At 42.4% G+C, this 19,822-nt stretch overlaps 1 protein-coding gene across 2 annotated transcripts in view; it reads left to right on the top strand.

The window, feature by feature from the left end:
- Nucleotides 1-19,822, top strand: part of CERS6 (ceramide synthase 6) — a 320,898-nt gene that overhangs the window by 249,261 nt on the left and 51,815 nt on the right. For both annotated transcript variants that reach the window (XM_082260318.1, XM_082260317.1), the window contains exons 7-8: nucleotides 11,520-11,648; nucleotides 17,651-17,757. In XM_082260318.1, coding sequence (XP_082116444.1) covers nucleotides 11,520-11,648; nucleotides 17,651-17,757 — 236 coding nt within the window. The remainder of the gene's footprint in view (nucleotides 1-11,519; nucleotides 11,649-17,650; nucleotides 17,758-19,822) is intronic.

Consider the following 19,822-nt stretch of genomic DNA (forward strand, 5'->3'; position numbering starts at 1 on the left):
GGCAAGAATGAGAGGAAAAGCAGGCGCCACTGTATTAAGCCAAAGAGTTTTATTGCACACGAAAACAAGTAGTAACTTACATGAAAGTTCAAGTCAGTCCACATAGGAGCACCTCTAGTCGCACTGTCTGGCCGTCCACCAGCCCGGAAGTGACGTCATAGGAAGTAGGTCCGAGGAGCTGGTTTCGCCGGAAGCCGCAATGAAACGCAGGCTACCGGAAATGACGTGGACTGACTTGAACTTTCATGTAAGTTACTACTTGTTTTCGTGTGCAATAAAACTCTTTGGCTTAATACAGTGGCGCCTGCTTTTCCTCGCACAGCAGGAAGCAAGCAGCGACCATGGCCTGTATCAGCCCTGTCTAGACCATGGCCACTGCCCACCTCCTGCCAACAGTCCTCTGCTGCCAGGACATGTAGCTCCGGTCCACTGGGCAAATGCCTGGTGTGCCTTATGGCCAGTTCCGGCCTGTAATTTACCCAGAAAATATAAATGGACATCTCTGAAGTAGAAGAGGTATTATACACACCTCTCTTGCAGACCATAACTCCTACATTGGCTCCTATCAAATACTGCAGCCAGGGCCGTAAGTGCAACCCAGCCCCATGCTGCAGGGGGCCCGTGCGGCTCCCCTATCACATATGTCTACACCTGAATAGAAGGGCCGGCGGGGTGGCATATCCTCCTATATTCTGCCCCACTGGCCCTCCTGGTCATTCTGGTGCTAGCTGTATCTAGGACTGAAAGCCCTGCCCCTGACACCATCCCCGGCTCTGGCTTCTTGCCTCAAGGATGTTCCTGCCGCTGCACAAATACAATCTCTGCAACAGAGAGAGATTTTAAAAGAATGCACATTGCACTGCCCAGCCAATATAGTATGTCCAGGTTTCCTTCTGACTGTCACTCTGCCCTCCTCCCATACTGCCCTCCATTGCCCCCTCCCATCACACCGCCCCCCAATACTGCCCTTCACTGCCCCCCTCCTGTCACGCTGCCCTTTCATATTGTCCTCCACTTCCCAGCTCCTGTTACGCTGTCTCCCTCCTGTCACACTGCCTCCCCATACTACCCTCCACTGCCCCGCTCCTGTCATACTGTCCTCCCCCATACTGCCCCCAACTGCCTCCTCCTGTCATACTGCCCTCCCTCCCATCACACTGCCTCCCTCTTGTCACACTGCCACCCTCCTTTCACACTGCCCCCCTCCTTTCACACTGCCCCCCTCCCGTCACACTGCCCCCCTTTCATCACACTGCCTCTCTCCTGTCATACTGCCCCCCTCCCGTCACACTGCCCCCACCTGTCACTCTGCCCCCTCCTGTCACACTGCCCCCTCCTGTCACACTGCCCCCCACCTGTCACTCTGCCCTCCTCCTGTCACACTGCCCCCCTCTCATCACACTGCCCAGCTCCTGTCACACTGTCCCCGCATACTGCCCTCCACTTCCTCCTCCTGTCATACTGCCCTCCCTCCCATCACACTGCCTCCCTCTTGTCACACTGTCACCCTCCTTTCACACTGCCCCCCTCCTGTCACACTGCCCCCTCTCATCACACTGCCTCCCTCCCGTCACACTGCCCCCCTCCCATTACACTGCCCCCACCTGTCACTCTGCCCCCCTCCTGTCACACTGCCTCCCTCCCATCACACTGCCCCCCTCCCATCACACTGCCCCTCTCCCATCACACTGCCCCTCTCTTGTCATGCTGCCCCCCACCTGTCACACTGCCTTCCTCCTGTCACACTGCCCCCTCTCATCACACTACCCCCCTTCTGTCACACTTCTCAGTTACCCTTCTTAAATGTGATGACTGCATTAATTTTCTTGGTTAGACTTTCTTTCTTTTATTTTCATCTGGTTACTTGAACAGAACAATCTCTCCTGCAGAAGTAGCGGTTAGATGGATATGACAAATCATCTGGGGGCGGGGGGGGGGGGGGGCTTTATTGTTTCTTGCACCAGAGCCCTAAGGCTTCATTCACACCTGGGCGTAGGGATTTACTGCTGTTTCGTTTTTGCAGCTTTTTGCAAGCATTTTTAAAGCATTTTAGAAGTATATTACCAGCGTTATAAAACTTCAGGTGTTTTTTTTTTTTTTTTTTGCCAAAAGAAAGCACTAGGGGGAAGAGAGCGGGAGGACATTATTAGTAAAGAGCTACTATTTGATCAAAAAATGCTTGTAAAACGCACGTAAAATGCTCAACACAAAAATGTTGCTCATGTTGCATAATCCTCAAGGTGCCACATCCCAAAAATGCAAAATCAAACCAAAAGGGTTCCCCTTGGGTGGGACTTTAAAGGCACCAAAACATATGACAAAAAAGAGATATATCTTTTTTGTCATATGTTTTGGTGCCTTTAAAGTCCCACCCAAGGGGAACCCTTTTGGTTTGATTTCGTAAAATGCTCAAGTTCTTTTTTTGGGCGACAGGCCTCCCGTGATTCTGTTTGCGTGATTTTACTGCGATTCGTCGGGCGACAATCGCAGCAAAATCGCACCGCGTTTGGGGTGACATTGTAAGTGACGGTAATCGTGCGAGTGTCCCGCAATTTGCCGTAATTCAGAATCACAGCCAGAATCTTCGCAATTCAACCTACGATCCAGGATGCCAATATGTGAACGGAGCCTGAAGGTTCTAGTTACTTCTTTATTAACCTGTTTGCTGCTGGAACCATTTTTTCATATTCTTTTTGCACACATGTTAAAATGCAGATTTTAGGCCTGAAGATTGCCCAAAACCGCAAAACTTTCCAAAAGCAGACCCCGTTTAAAATAAAGTGGTGGTAGTTGCAATTTTTTATTTCACACGATCATTGCTCTGTTTATTAAATCTATTTTAATTTTCAGTAAAACACTCAGATTCATTTTAGTGCACACAAACAATAAAATACCATTTTTTTGGTAAAATATGAAAGATAAATAGAAATATAAAAAATGAGAATGTGCAGGTATTGAATAAATAGATTTTACACGCACCTGTGAAATGGTGAAAAACTGCAAAATCAAAAATCTTTGTCCAAAGTGCAAGCTTTCAGGACTCACGTGAACTCTGGTCTCTGAACAGCGATCCGCGTTCGGGTTGCTCTCCAGAGAGTCTTTCACAGGTGGTAAGGAAGCGTTATATCATTTCCTCACCTGCTTTACCCCTTGATTAGTGCATCCCAACTATGTGCATTGTGGTGTGGCCCCAAGTGACAGGGGGTATAATTCTTACAATGTTGCATGTTTACACCCCCAGCCACTGCCTCTGCAACTAAAGGGGGTAGCAGTTGGGGGACAGTAAAATCATGGCTTAGCTGTGGGGTTTTACCTGCCCCTAGCTGCTAGTGTAAATGTGCCCTACAACTTATGAGTTTTAGAACTAACTGTGAATGATGGCCCTAGAATTTTGGAAATATGTGTTTGCAAGGGGTGGGGAGTCTTTGAAACTTGTTTTCATTTTTTGTATTTTTTATGTAGCACCCTACAGGTAGATGCTAGGTAAATGTATAGTGGGCCTTGTCTGCCTAACAGCAGGACTGTGATTTATTCAGCTAGGTTGTCAGGGCTTCCAGATGTGCCTGCTGAGGGTAGAAGTATCCCCACTGGCTCCTGTGAGAGGCTTCTCATAGGGCAGTGTGGGAAGCCCAATCAGGGGACACATCCCAGCTTGTAACTACCCCAGAAGGCTGAGTTGAGCTGAGAGGATCCGGTATGCCGAGAGCCTGTGGAGAGAGATGGGTCCAGACCCAGGAAAGCCTACACAGGTCGTGAGTACTGAGGATTGCCCCTGGGGGTCTACCAGAAGTTAGAGGGGACCACTTCGGAAGAGGTTCTGGGATCCAGTGTCAGCTAGCTGTAAAGGGGGTATCTAGGTTGAGGACCCTGAAGCTACAGAGGGGGGTACCTAGTCAGTGGACCCTGAAGAGTTTGAGGTCAAATGGAGCACCTGCAGTTCGGGCCCTGAATTGTACAGAGTGTGCCAGTTACAGTGACAGCTATACAGAGTTCTACTACATACTACCTCAAGCTGTGCCAGGCGGGGGAAGGTATTCAGTGATTTTCACAGTACAACAGTGTCAGGAGTTCTACAGTTCTCAGTCTTGGATCTTCTGGGCTATAAGTCGAGGATTCAGCACTTCTTGTATTCTACAGAGTGTTCTCAGTGTCAGTGAGCGTTGGCTGGCGCCGGCTGACGTCAAGGAAGCGCCAACGGACATTTCAGAAGTAAAGTCCCAATTGTAATTAGTTCAAGCCTCAAGGAGTGTCCCACTCATTCCCTTCTCCCATCCCCTTTATTCCAATAAAAACCACAAACAAAGATGCCAGAGTTGTCACTGCTTCAGTTGTCACACCCAGGGTCACAGCTCACATGGGCTGGTGAGATTACCAGTTCTAATGGCAGACCCACATCAAGCCATAGGCCTGGAAACCTTTCTACATTTTAATAAACTTAAACTTTTTTTTTTTGTTAACTTAACTTTGTTGCTATCAAAACTTGTGTGTGCTTGGTGAGCTTCTTACCCAGCTTTAGCGGCTAAGGTCAAAAGCTCCAAATCTGGAATTGCTCAGAGCTGAGTGCTTCCAGGTTTATAGTACCCAGGGAAAATCAACGAATGGATGTTTACTGATCTCCTGCTGCCCCTCATTTTTGCACCCAGGCAGAGAAGGTCAGTGTTACCTTACAGTACACATAGAAGCAATTAGGCAGCTGTAAAGCCACCCAATCACTTCTACAAAAAAGTTGTCAACCAAGGCTAAAAGGGTAAACAAACTCCTGGCTGCTATAGCGGCAGAACTAGCAAACAACAGAAGAAACAGAAGCATTTGACACCATGGCACTCACTGTGGCTTCATTCTCTGACCACCAGAGGGGCGAAAATAAGATTTTTACGTAATGCAGCTGAATCAAGACATGGCACACCCATCATTAGAGGTCATTTAAAAAAATGATTTTCCCAGAGTCTAACTTTACATTTTTTTACATGGATTAGCTTTTTTCCACAACCAGAAATAGTAATACCTGTGCCCATCTTTTTTAAGATCCCTGTAAGGAAGTAAGAACCATGCTCTGTGGCTCTGATGAAGAGGCGAAGCCTCGAAACGTGTTAGCCGTTATCCCAACAGAAACTGTGGACTCTATAACTATGGACTCCGTCATTTGAATCTGACATGCTGGTTTACATCACTTGTTTGTGAGTAGACATTTTTTATCTGTAATTAATAAAGCCTTGCTGAGGATAATGCGCTAGGCCGGTGCACCCTTTCTTTGTTTTCTTGTTTGCAGTAATTTGTCGACCCCCCCGGCCGTAGAGGGCAGCAAGGCCTAGCCATTGGGGATGCCAAGTATGAGTCCCGTGATAGGAGTGGTCTGGGAGCCTTGTATCTGAGCGCAGGAGTAAGGTGCTAAGCATCACAAATTTCTTTTGGAGCATGCTCTGTTGGTGCCTACCCCTAATACTGACAACCAGGGCTTTTTTTCTCAGGAAATAGGGGCAGGTACTCCCCCCTTCCGAATCACCCCTTGTCTCTGCCTCCTACCTACCTTTGAGCACCAACCCTTGATTCCACCCCCTACCCACCTCCCAGTACCACCCCTTTTAAGGAATACAGAACCAAGTAATTTGTATGGAATTTGACACTGATAACAAGAAAAGCAATAAAATAGATTCCCTGCAGCCAACAACAATAGAACCCCCACATCAACAATAGAGCCCTCCCCCCAGCAACAAAAGATCCACCAGCAACAATAGACTCCCCAACAATAATAGAGCCACCACAAATAACTACCTCCACCCCAGCAACAACAGACCCCCCCCCCCAATAGCAACTATAGATTTTCCAACAGCCAGCATCCATAGACCCTCCAGCAGCCAGCAACAATAGACCCCTCCCTCAACAGTAGATCCCTCACAGCAACAACTGAACCCCCCCCCCTCCAGCAACAGTAGGACCTCTGCCAGCAACAATAAACCTCCCACAACAATAGATCCCCCCTGGGACCATAGATCCCCCAGCAGCCAGCATCAATAGACCCTACAGCACATTCTAGTAACCCTTGGCATTGCATACATTCAGTGCTGGAGGTGCCCGAACTTCGTTCCCCCGTGTTCACGCTGAAAAAAAGCCCTGCTGATAACTATGCCATGCTGGGGGCACCCAACACACAGCACTTTGTTTCGTGAACACTTTAACATATGAATAACTGTTGAGACATGGACTGGGGCCATAAAGCTTTGGGGTTTTTTTTTCACAAAAATACTTTTTTATGATAGGTATGATTGGTTATGTTATATTACTAGTTTGGACTTAATTGGTGTTTAGCAGAATTCTTTTTTAGACTGAAACTCTTAGCAAACAGCTAAATACACCGCTGAACCACATATCAAAGGAGCTAAAGAATTTTCAATTCTGTTCAGTCAGATAATTACTTAATTAGACAAGTGACACTTCCCATGTCACGTGTTCACTTCCAGCCTGCCATACATTATCCAATGTACAGGTGGGGTACACAGGAAGATGGAAAGCTGAAAAAGAGACTCATAGTCATTCTGACTTTGCAGTGTGGCAGTATTTGAGTCACAAGACTGGCTGAACGTAACTGCTGTTTCTTTGGCAGGTAAAACAGCTCATTTAATTGTATTTCAATTAAATATTTTATTGTTTTCTTGGAGATTTGGGCTGAGCTGAGGGGCAGTCACTTGGTCACCTCCCTATCTAAATTGTTAAACTCTTTTGTGCAGGCTATAAATTCCCTTTGACTATTCAATATATAAAATGATTGTTTTGTCTTCAGACAAATTGCCTTGTAATGTATGAATCAGTACAATTCTAGTTATTACATGTAATAAAGACTTGTTCTGTGCTGTAATACTGATTGCCTCTTCTCTAATAACATTGAGATGTCTGAAATGATTCTAATTAGTATGTAACTGGAGTTTTAATCTCTCCTTTAAGTAACTGAGTATAATTGGCAGAGCAGTTTACATCACTCACTGCCATGTTCAAAGACGAGTGTGTTGTGCAGTAAATTAATTTCTGGGAACAGTAATCAGAGTTCTGCACTGCGCATCCCAACTACCAATGTGGATCAATTGTACCTTTATATCAGACATTGAAAAAAAAAAAGGCATTGTCATTTGGGTAACCCAGGGTAGAAGGATAATGTCTATCAGCAGAGTTTGGCTATGTTCAATTTAGCATAGTGGGTACCTAAACAGACCTAAACATATTGTTTATTCGTTGAAATTTGATTGTCCCCTTGCACTAACAGTATCAAAATGATCAAATATGTGTATATGGTATTTGGAGTTTAGAGGCATCACATGTCTGACGAAGAGGTTCTGCATGGCCTCGAAATGTTGTACTGACACTGTCTGAGATGTGATTACTTCAATAAACATTTGGACTATTGATTGCCAATTTATGGTTTGCTGGTGACATATATTTCCATCCAGACAAAGCAAACAAAGGACAGTCTAGTCATCAATGTCAATATGGAGCTTCCAGCCCAATATTATTTGTCAAAGCAGGGGTAACAAAAGAAAAACTCCTTCTATGCAGTGTTATATCCAAAAGAAAGGAAAACCATATTTTGGCCACCCAGCCAGCTGTATACTTAGAGCTTCTCACCCTCAGATAAGAATTTACTGCTATAAAGAAGCACCTTTGTCTTCTAAAAATGCTGATTTAGGGGCGGTTTACAACAGAAGGCAGTGCGGAAAAGGCGCAGACAGCAATTTAATGTTATTGGCCCCTCAAACGCAGAGTGCAAATACAGGCTGTTTGTGGGCACCAAACTGCATTGTACTGCAGTACCATGTGATTAGGAGCGACACGTTTTTAGAAGTGATGCAAGCACTAATTTTTCTGCAATCCTGGGCTGTTTGAAGCCCATTTAAATAAATGGGCTGCAAAATCGCACTGCATGGGAACGTACAGGAATCACATTCCTGTGTGATCCCAGTGTGAACTGGACCTAAGAATGGTGACCAGTGAACCCACCCTCTCTTTCCCTGGACAGAAATGTATTTTCTTTCAATATTGCTGTCACCCCCTGCTGCCTTTGTATATAAAACCCCAAAAACCTTAGTACTAAGTATAACCCATCTTTCTTTTTTTGCCTGGGAAATATGTTTTTCACAGTACCCATAGACATGAGATGGCACACACCCCATTCTGCTCATTGGGGCATGAAGAGCATTCATCCATTGCTAACTCCCCCCGCAGGAATTCAGCGCCTACAACATCCTCAATATAACTCCCTACAACTCCCCATCACCCTTCTCATCTCCATTCACATAAACCTATAAGATTTCCTGAGGTAACCAAAATATTTATGGAGCATGCTGAAGATGCTTTGTCCTTGGCAAATACAACTTCCCTTTTAATTGTTTACCGGTCTTTGGTTGGACTCCATAGGATTGTATGACCTACAAACATTTTACAGCTCTTGGTGGCCTTTAGTAGGGAGAGCTGGCTCATCCTGAATAGAGGCAGTGCTGGGTTGTGAACAAAATAGGTTCTGTAGGCTTGTTCATGAAGTGATTGTAAAGTCTTTTTTTTTTTTTTTTTTAAATATCAGACATATTACTTACCTGTTCTATGCAGTTGATCTTGCACAGAGCAGCCTGGATCCTCCTCTTCTCAGGTCCCTCTTCGGCTTTCCTGGTCTCTCCCTCCTGTTGAGTGCCCCCACAGTAAGCAGCTTGCTATGGGGCACCCAAGCTGAGTCACAGCTCCCTGTGTCCATTCAGACACGGAGCCACGACCAGGCCCCACCCCTCTCTCTCTTCAGTGTCTGAATGATTTTGATTGACAGCAGCAGAAACCAATTGCGATGCACTGCTGTCTTAGCCAACGAGGAGGGGAGTCCCAGGCAGCTTAGACATTCCTGCAACAACGCTGGATTAAGACGGGCTCAGGTAAGTATTAGGGGGGCTGAAGGGAACTGCTGCACACAGAAGGTTTTTTTTTTATCCTAATGCATAGAATGCATTAAGATAAAAAAAAAACTTCTGCCATTACAATCCCTTTAAGATGAATTTGTATGTAAATTGGAATAGATGCATTTTTTAACTACAACTTCAGTCAAAAAATAATTTTAAGTTTTGGATAGCATACGGAAAGGTTAACTTGCCATGCAGTGATGTGGGATTGCTGACAGGTCCCCCAGACAGTAGGTGGCAGCATGCGGTGAACAGCAAGATAGCCGCCCAGCAGTCTCCAGGACCAGCATGACCTTACGCTGCCTCCATTCTTGAGTACGAGTCGTATGTAAGTCAGATGTTTGTAACTTGGGAACTGCCTATATACAGAAGCTCTCCCTTTACCCATGTACAAACTAGTGCTGACACCATGTCCATATTGGTATCAACACTAAGCATTTGCACAAGTATTTGTGTTCATGCAAATGCTCCGATACTAAAACCAATTCCCTCAGACTCAGTTCAAATAAGTGCGGGCTGGTAAGCAGTGAAATTTCAGAGCCTGGTCTGGTGTGATTTCGTTCAGCGGTTCAGGTGATTCCAAAGCGAATTGTAGTTTATGAGAATTGAAATCTCACTATAACCAGACTGAAATCGCACAGGATTATTTTTCAAATCGCACTGTGGCCGGCCCACACATATGAAAATTCACTGAAATGCACATAAAAACTGTGTCTGCAAGTGAAATCTCTCAGTTTTCCCATCAGTTTTAATGAATGTATGGTGTGAACAAGCCCCAAAAAATTGTGGGTGCCAGAAAAGTCCATCATCATTAGGATTGGTTCTTGCAAATTGTGTAACGTTCAAAAAATTTGGTAGAGGTCTTCCTCTTTTTCCCTAAAAAAACCTGTCACATGACACTAAAAATAGGTATTGGTAATTGCTATTGGCGATTACTTTGAGAAAAAGTATTGGTACTTGTACTCAGTCTTTAAAAACTTGTATCTGTGCATCCCTACTAGTACAAACCTGTGCATACATCTGTAGACAGATAGACAGCACTTTTGCCTTCCCTTGAGTGCACACCCAATAAACTGCAAGATGTTTGCAATAATAGAGTAAATGGGGTATGATAGAAATTAAGTAGAGCATCCAGTGTATGGTCTTTGGTGAGTAATGTAATGATTGAGTAAATTTATTGAATAACAGAGGTCCCTAATTCTCCTTACATGATGGGAGGAAAGGCAGGAAAGGTCCATTATTGAGTCCAATTCCAATATTCTTACTGACGCCCTATTTGCTGTGTATGCATATTTGAACTGACTTCTGAGAAATGTTTTATTGTATTTTACTAAATCATAAAAGAAAGCTATATCCCTTTTTTGTCATTGAGTATGACAATACCAACTTATTGTACATCTTGCATTTCCTCAGCAAATTTAAAATTTACAAAATGTTATATATTGACTTTGTTTTCTTTTATCACATAATATGAACTGTAGAGAGCTGTCATCAACTCCCAGGGCTTGCTGATTAAAATTAGGATATAGCCTCGTGGTCCTGCATATTTAGATGGCGTTGGTGGCAAGCAAGCTGTTTTGGCTGACATTATAAGGTTATCTTTCTGAGAGTTGACAGCTTTAATATATTTTGGAAAGAAAAAAACAGTTTCCATAAATTTCAGGCATCAATAAACCATTCTTTGTGAAAAATATGCATGATAGATATGAAGCAAGCAGACTGGGATAAATCTGAAGATTATAAGATTTAACGGAGTTGCATTATGACAAACCTCAAACCTCTTTATGAATAATGTTTTTTTAAATATTTGAATAAAGTCATTGCATATAACCTATAGACATTATCTACTTGGTGCATGCTAAGTATATCTAACCCAAGACCAAATAGATTGCAGCTTACAAATTCCTAGATGTGGTGGCTGCATTCTTCTTTATTTTTTTTAAGCTAAGAACACTTTTTGCTGGTTTACAAAAATGCTTGTTAATCCTGCCATAAATCTAGTGTCCTTGTATCTTTCTCAAACAATGTTATTAGTCTTCTCAGATATATTCTGTTAATTACAAAACACCTCATCCTATGTAATAGAGATGAGAAGAGGTAGAGGCATTTTTACACTGTATCAGGAGAAGTGAAGGGTGACAACACTACTCCCTTATAGATAAACTACAGTGAAAGTTGTCACCCTAAGACAGGAAATGTATCACTCACTGGACTACTAAATGAAAGTAATGTAAAAAAAAAAAAAAAACTTAAGAAAGAAAGCTAATGTAGTTGGTAAGCTGCAATATATTACATTTTTGTTTTGGGTATAGATACGCTTTTGAACTCCAAAGAGATGCTCAGAACCACTAATGTTGTATATTAATTAAAAAATCATAAAAAATTCAAATACCTAAAATCTGCCTTTATAATAAGACATTTTTTTGCAGTTTTGTATAAAATATAGAATGGATGCAAACAACTTTTTGGGGTGAAATTTCCCTTCACTGAGGACACAACAAGAAATGAGAATAAATATCCATAAACTGAAGGAAAGAAAATATGAAACTGTTTGTAGACTCTGAACATGTGACTTTTGTTCTCTTATAGGACTTCGGAATTATGTTTCTTCACCATCTTGCAACAATATCTCTTATTACCTTCTCTTATGTCAACAATATGGTACGAGTGGGTACCCTAGTGATGTGCCTTCATGACATGGCTGACGTTCTCCTAGAGGTAAGAGAAACCAAATGGTTTTATTAGAATTAGCCATCCATAATCATGTTAGCATTTTTTTTTTTTTTTTGTAAATTTCTTTTTATTAGGTTTTTTTTTGCATTTGAAACAAAAACATAACACAAACACAGTGCCACGCAAGGCAAATATAGAAAAAAAAGAGTGACAACAGGTCACCCATATCCCCCCCCTTCCTCCCAGCCACCCACCCACCACCCAGCAGGTCCATTATTCTGTCAAATGCGCCTCAAGGAGGCTAGAAAACGCCCCAATGCCATCCCCACACACTCGCAGCAGCCCTAAAATGCAGAGATACATGAAAAACAGCGAACGGCAGACATTAGCATAAGCATCCTCCCCTAATTATAAAAGAAAATTATGAGGTAAACAATAAGGATGATCGAAGTTTTGAAAAGTTCGGTTCGGCCAGAACATCCGAACTTCCCGAAAGTTCGGCCCGGATTTCAGAACCCCATTGAAATCAATGGGACCCGAATTTCGGTAATCAAAAAACACAATTTTTAAGCCCTAAAACCCAATAAACGCCCCTAAAAAGTGCCCAGGGTTCTGGGTCATGCCCCATTAACTATTAATCACACAAAAAAAAGTTCTTAAAAATTGTCATTTTTGATAAAAAAGCCAATTATTGAAAAGAAAAAAAAAGAGATTTTTTGATTTTGACTTTGGATTTCAGATCTGGGGGTCTAAAAGGTGTACATGTGAAGTTTCAGCTCTGTAGCATGTCCAGAACCAGAAAAAAAAGGATTGTTTGTATTAGAACACTTTAAACACAGGTAGTTAGCTTCTCTCCCGGTTTAATAGCAGGCATTTTTTGGGGTTCTTTGCAGTCAGGAAAAACATCTGAACATGTGTATAGTGGTACTGTGCACAAGTTCTGATGTTTTGCCTGCCTCCAAAAACTCCCAAAAAATGCCAGCAAAAACACACCTGGGCATTTTTTTTTGACGCTAGCGTTTTTTTTGGCATTTTTTGGGGTTCTTTTGAGGCAGGCAAAACATCTGAACTTGTGTATAGTGGTATATATACACACATACATATATTTATATACACACCTAGACATATATAGGTGTGATAGTAGCAGAAATATATCTGTGTAAATGATTTAATTAGCGCAAGCATTTATTTCTGCTACTATCACACCTATATATGTCTAGGGGTGTATATAAATATATGTATGTGTGTATATACACCACTATACACAAGTTCTGATGTTTTGCCTGCCTCCAAAACCCCCAAAAATGCCAGCAAAAACACACCTGGGTATTTTTTTTTTGACGCTAGCGTTTTTTTGGCATTTTTTTGGGTTCTTTTGAGGCAGGCAAAACATCTGAACTTGTGTATAGTGGTATATATACACACATACATATATTTATATACACACCTAGACATATATAGGTGTGATAGTAGCAGAAATATATCTGTGTAAATGATTTAATTAGCGCAAGCATTTATTTCTGCTACTATCACACCTATATATGTCTAGGGGTGTATATACAGACATATATGTATATATATACCCCCTATACACATGTTCAGATGTCATGTCTGACATCAAACATGTCCTCAAAAAAGCACTGACAGTGGCAGCCCCTGCAGCATAAAAAATGCTTGGCTTATGAGAAGCCATATGGGTGTCCCAAAGCTATTCAGAGAAATGATCATTTCTCTATAGCGGTCACCCTGCTATGGAAGGGTTTTGTCACCCTGCCATAGCAGTCACTGTCAGTTAACCCTACACTACACTACGGTCCCCTGACACTTCATACTTTCCCTACAGAAACTAAATTTTTGAAGCTAACTTAAGTGTAAAGGAGCACTCTAACTACACTAGATATCCCTTTCCTCACACTAATAAATGCTAAATGACACTTTTAAAGTAAAATTAACAGAACTGCTTCCATTCTCTTCCATGTCCAGTATAACAATGCTAGGAATATGGCGGGGCGATCTTATATACTGGGGGGCGTATTCACTAATGATTGGTCTAGGGACCCCCTAGTCACTCCAATCACATTCCTAGCATTCTCCTGCCCCCTCAATTGGCTTTTGCTAATGGTTCTGGTCCAATTACGGGCTTTTAAAGCCCATTTCCTGAAGCATTGCATTTTGGGCGGTTCTGGTTGCCGAATTCCGAACTTTTTGGGGAAAAAAAATTCTAAATTCGGCCGAACCTCAAACACCCAATGTTCGGGCCGAACCGATGGTCGACCCGAACCGTTCGATCATCCCTAGTAAACAATGAGAAATTGTCAAGGTCAATGCATCAGACAGTCAACACAAGCAAACAACAGGATATCCCCACATCCACCCCAGTTGAGAATGACATTATGAACTTTAGGACTGTTGAGCGGAGGTCGAGGCTGGAGAATCCAGCCACAGCTTCCATACCTTATCAAATTTACGAGGGCAACCCCTACTGAGATACGTAGCCTTATAGAGCGGAGTCACCTTATTCACCAGACCATGTTAGCATTTTAAAGTCCTAGCATTTTACTACTTTTAAAATAACGGAAATAATAACTAAGCCTGAAGTGCTAAAACTCAGGCCTGAAGAAGATCAGAAAGGACTATATGAAAGGTGGCCCCAAATATGAGGATTACAATTAAATATTAAAAAATATATATACATAGGTATAGACTTAACTAGTATTATTGGAAGCGGTAAACCATTCATGAGACAGAGACACCACGGAACTTGTTTGCCCAGCACTTTTATTCAGCAAGGCAGCAAACAAACATAGGGGTTAATTTACTAAAACTGGAAAGGGCAAAATCTGGTGCTGCTGTGCATGGTAGCCAATCAGCTTCTAACTTCAGCTTGTTCAGTTAAGCTTTGGCAAGAAAAAAAAAACAGGAAGCTGATTGGTTCCTATTTAGAGTTGCACCAGATTTTGCACTCCCCACTTTTAGTAAATCAGTCCTATATTCTCAGTGCAAGAAGGCTTCGTACAGCTAGTTCATGGCAAAAAAAAAAAAAAAAACAGAAAACATCTGCCACTAACTAAACTCATGTCAGTTCCTGAATAAGAGTGCTCCCCTAATGAGTTCCCCAATACAAACAGGCAGGGCCGCAGATCAGGCAGCACAGCCAGCCCTCTTGTACCGAGCTCAAGTCTCATAAGTTCAAAGGGGGGGGGGGCCTGGCCAGCTGTACTGTATTATTGCTGACTCTTGAGGATCCTCCTTAAGCGCTGCCAGCTTCTCCCCCTCTTTCTCCCTCTGGCTGCGCTACAGGGTGGATTGGTTCTTGAATCTGTGCCCCCTTGCTGTCCGGGCCCCCCTGTGTGCCCCTTTTCCCTTGCAGTGTTGACAGCCTCCCCCCTCTCCCCTCCCACCGGGTTCAGTGGGCAAACAGAGGATAGAGAGCGGGGGTGTTGGAGGGAGTTGTTAAATATGTCAAATTTACCGACCCCTTCCTTTTCTGAAGGAACACAGTGAGTGATCAGTATCGGCCCCTTTGTTTGACTCCTGATATTTCACCAGAGCACCCCAACAGGCCAATTAAATAAATAAATAATATAATTCTAAAAAATATGTAAAAAATTTAAAATTCTAATAAAGAATTAAAAAAAAAAATGAAGGACTTGATCAAATGTGCTTTGCTCTCTGAAGAGCAGTCAGCATTTGGATCGCACCTCAGAGTGACTCTGACAGGCAGTGAAGAGGCAAATTTCCTCTTTACTGCCTGCTTTAACCCCACATTGCGGGCGCTTGCAAAGCAGTGGTTATTCTGACTCCAACTGTTGTATTAACCGGTTGCCGACCACCGCACGACTATATACTGCGGCGGTCAGCAACTGACTTGCGAGCCAATTGCGGGCGGGCGCGCGCCTCGGCTCGTTGACAGACAAGTCAGTGCGTGTGACCGGCAGACTCGATGTCCGCTGGTCACACTACGATCGGTGAAGGCGGAGCGGCTTATGTAAACAAGCCGCCCGTCATTCTCCCTGGTGTAAAAATGAAGATCAGACAGTTCTACTATGTAGGACCATTGATCTTTGTTTTTACACCAATAGCAATGTCCCTGCACAGTTAGAATCACGCCCCTAGGACACACTTAACCCCTCCCTGTCCAATAAAGTTAACCCCTTCCCTCCCAGTGTCATCTTTGCAGTAACAGTGCATATGTATAGCACTGATTACTGCAGTAATGTCACTGGTACCCCCAAAAGTGTCAAAAATGTCAGTCAAGGGTCCGATCTGTCCACCGCAATGTCGCAGTACCGAAAAAAAAAAAATCGCAGATCGCCGCCATTACGCGTTAAAAAAAAACACCAAAAATGACAAAAATCTTTCCCTTTGTTAGTAAACGCGATAACTTTTGTGCAAACCAATCAAAATACGCTTTTTGCGATTTTTTTTACCAAACATATGTAGCATAAAACAAATTGGCCGAAAATGTTAAAAAATTTTGATTTTTACATTTTTTTGGGGGAATTTCATATAAAAAAATGTGAAAAATATTGTTATTTTTGCAAAATTGACGCTCTTTTTTTGTTTATAGCGCATGATCAAAAAAATCGCACAGGTGATCAAATACCACCAAAAGAAAGCTCTGTTTGTGGGAAAAAAAGGACGTCAAATTAGTTTAGGTACAGCGTCGCACGACCGCGCAATTGTCCGTTAAAGTCACGCAGTAAAAAATCGCAAAAAAACCCCTGGTTTTTTAGCAGCCAAATCCTCCGGGGCTTAAGTGGTTAATGACTTATCCCTTGCTGAGACCTCTATGCCTAGCCTGTAAAAGCAGATATAATTACCGCAGACAGCTGTTATCAGATAGCTGAACTCACCAAACACAGTTTCATCAGAGTGGGTCTTTATTGCAAGCAGTAGGTAAAGCAGACAACAAAATGTGGCAGATGAAAGAAAGACGGTATTTGCAGGTCAAAACATGGTAATGTGTGCCCGGATGCGAGCAGATTGCATAAGGCCTAGACAGCTGTGGCCACCTCTTATCCCAAGCATAATGAAGGAACAGGAAAAGGAAGTACATCGCAAAATGGGAGGGGACCGGAGGGAACACAGAAAGGAAATGCAGAAAGGCAGGTGCAAAAACCGAAATAACCACAAGATGGCAGTATAATAACCAAATATATAGAAGTCAAATAACAATGGCTTATGAAAGTTAACTATTTAAATTCTCACAACATGTGTAACAGCACAGTGGTATTCACTTAAATGGGTTTGATGGGGGTTTAATTTCTGCCACGGCTGCGAAGTATAGCATTGCAGCTGTGGAATTTTAGGGAAAAAAATATTAATTGATATGTTCTGAGAAAGGGGGGCGGGGGGGGGGGCTGTGAGGTAGGTTGTATGGTGCCCTGTGATTTCTAACAGCAGCCCTGCAAACAGGAAACTCTTTTACCTTTTTAATGTTCTGTCAGCAGTCAGCCTCTTCATCCTGAGCATGTGTGGCTACTGGTAAGATGAGAAACTAGGAATGGGGCCTTTCCTTTCCAAAGCTTTACAAAGACTCTGGGCTCCGGGACCCAGACCAAAATGTATTTAAATTCTGAGAAGATAGCGAATTTGTTTTGTCCTTATCAGACACAAACTCTGGAGCCCTTTACCATGTGTATGCAAGAAACCTAGGCAACACATATACGCTGCCCACAATCCTGCCAGCCAGTGCCTCATAATATATCTATAGCAGTTATATCTACGTATATAGTGATAGAGAAGATAAGTCATGAAATGTATTACCTTGTCATATTCTAAGTGAAAACACAATAAACAAGCCACTATCATTTTGGCTTTCAGACATTCCTGGCACTTTAATAAATTTCTCCTTGATCCCGTAATCCTACTCTGAACAAAAGTCAAACAGTATCTAGGCAATGTCTCAAGGCTGGAGCGTCTGCTTTAATTTTCTTCTACAAAAACAATTTACAGTGTGAGAATAAAAAAAATCACCAGTTGTTAATAACAGGCTGGAGCTGTCAGTCAGTTTGCAGTAACGTCTGTTTTTTTTTCTATTCCAGGCAGCAAAAATGGCAAATTACTCCAAATGTCAAAAACTGTGTGACCTCCTATTTGTCGTGTTTGCTCTGGTGTTCGTAATTGCTAGACTTGGTGTTTTCCCTTTATGGTAAGTAGTCATGACATTGAAGAAAATGACTTATGTTATGCAGTGATAATGATATCCTAAGCTTCGTTGGCAAACTCTCCTTTTATCCCGATGATGACAGCATGCCATTAGAAAGCTTTTATTTGGTTGATTTGATTTTATACATTTCTTTAATCCATTGATCATTTCATACTCCATGCTTCAAAATATTTTTGCTGAAGGAAGATTTATTAAAGGATGACGCAGCTGTCAGCTACTTAGCCATTAAGTCAGAAACTATAATAAGTCAGAAACTATATTAGTGCATGGCGCTTTCATACTTAAATGTACTGTAATGTCAGTTATGTACTTAAAGCCGAGTTCCAGCTGTTTTTAGTTGCAGCTACACATGTATAAATCCATATGAGTAATAAATGTATGTTTTAGTAGTCTTTTTCTGGTAAAAATAAATGGACTTTGGTCTTCCCTGTGAGCCCGCTCAGATCTTGAGTGAGGGCATCTGAAGCTCACTCGAAGCAACGAGGATACGCCTCTTGAGTATGCGCAAATTGTAGAAAGCGCAGTGCATGAATACCGTGATGCTGCAGGCAGAGGGTGCCCATTGGCTCCTGGAATTGATGAAACTCATATCCCAGGAGCCAATGCAAGGCCACCGGCCAGAAATGATGTACCTCGCCGTGGCAGAAGCGGAGCATTGCCTGGCAATTTAAGGTACATATATTGATCGGAAAAAAAAAAGTGCCCAATACTAAATTGTGCAGTAGTCATGAATGCAGGGGCGAAAAGTTTAAAATATGAAGATGACTCTGCTTTAAAGGATAGTTGCACGCTGACTTTTTTTGTGCTAGCACATATTCTGCTTAGGTTAATTTATCTATATTATTATTGTAGGGTTTTAACTTAAAGTCATTTTGTTATCCAAGTACCAGGTTATGTGGAAATTGTACAATGTACAGTCCAGTTTGTTGTGTTTTCCTTCCAGGCCCAAAATTCCATCTTCTCTGTTTCCGAGTCACTGTCAGAAATTAATTGTACATTCAAACAGTGAAATCGAGAAAGTCAGAGCTCTTGATCTACAACCTCAGAAATGATTGTAGCACTTGGAACAGTGCAATATCCAGGATTTTAGCATTACACATAAAATTCAGCAATGTTCAAAGTCTATATTGTGTAAATATATATACAGTAAAACCTTGGATTGCCAGCATAATTCGTTCCAGAAACATGCTTGTAATCCAAAGCACTCTTATATCAAAGCAAATTTCCCCATAAGAAATCATGGAAATTCAGATGATTCGTTCCACAACCATTTATTCATAGGTCCTTCAGTTTATAGTCCACAAAAAAGGAATATAGCAATGTGATAGGTTGTGTAACCATAAAATGTCCATCCACAAATGGCAGCCTCCACAAGGGCATTAGAAGCAAAATCCAGCAGAAGCTACAATGTATAAAAGAGAAGAGAGGCGCCTCCAAGTGTAGCAATATGATTACATTTAATGAAGGTACAACATTTAGCAACTCACATGGTTGATGATTAAAAGAGGAACGTCTAGGTATGCAGGCATCCTAGGTAAAACTGTCCACATAGCCCGTCCTCCTCCCCGCCAGCTCTCACCACCATCAGTCTGCAATAGTGACCGGAAAGATTACCCTGTAGTAGAGCGATCTGAAAGCAAGGCTTGAAGCGCTTGTGTAGCGCAGCATGGAAGTGATAGCGGTGCGGAGGATGGTCTATGTGGACAGCTTTACCCGGATGCCTGTATTCTTAGATGTGCCAGTCAGTCCCTGACTGTTGTAGGAAATCATATCTAAAATGTCATACAGCAGTTCATAAATGTGCCCAAATCACTATGCTGGGAAACCATACCCCTTCTGCAAACTGGAGGGGTTGCAATGATGCTCATTGCACTCACCTCCACAACCATCTGTGAAATTGCTATTCTCAATCAGTCTACCTTATACGTTCAGTAGGAATTATTTTCTGCACTGTGAGGATAACTTGGTAGCCATCTTACTGGTCATTTAGCATACCTCTGAATTAACCCTTAAATTAGATGTTTACAAGACTATGTAGAGCTTAATA

Source organism: Pelophylax lessonae (genome assembly GCF_965119305.1).
Source record: "Pelophylax lessonae genome assembly, chromosome: 6".
NCBI lineage: Eukaryota > Metazoa > Chordata > Amphibia > Anura > Ranidae > Pelophylax > Pelophylax lessonae.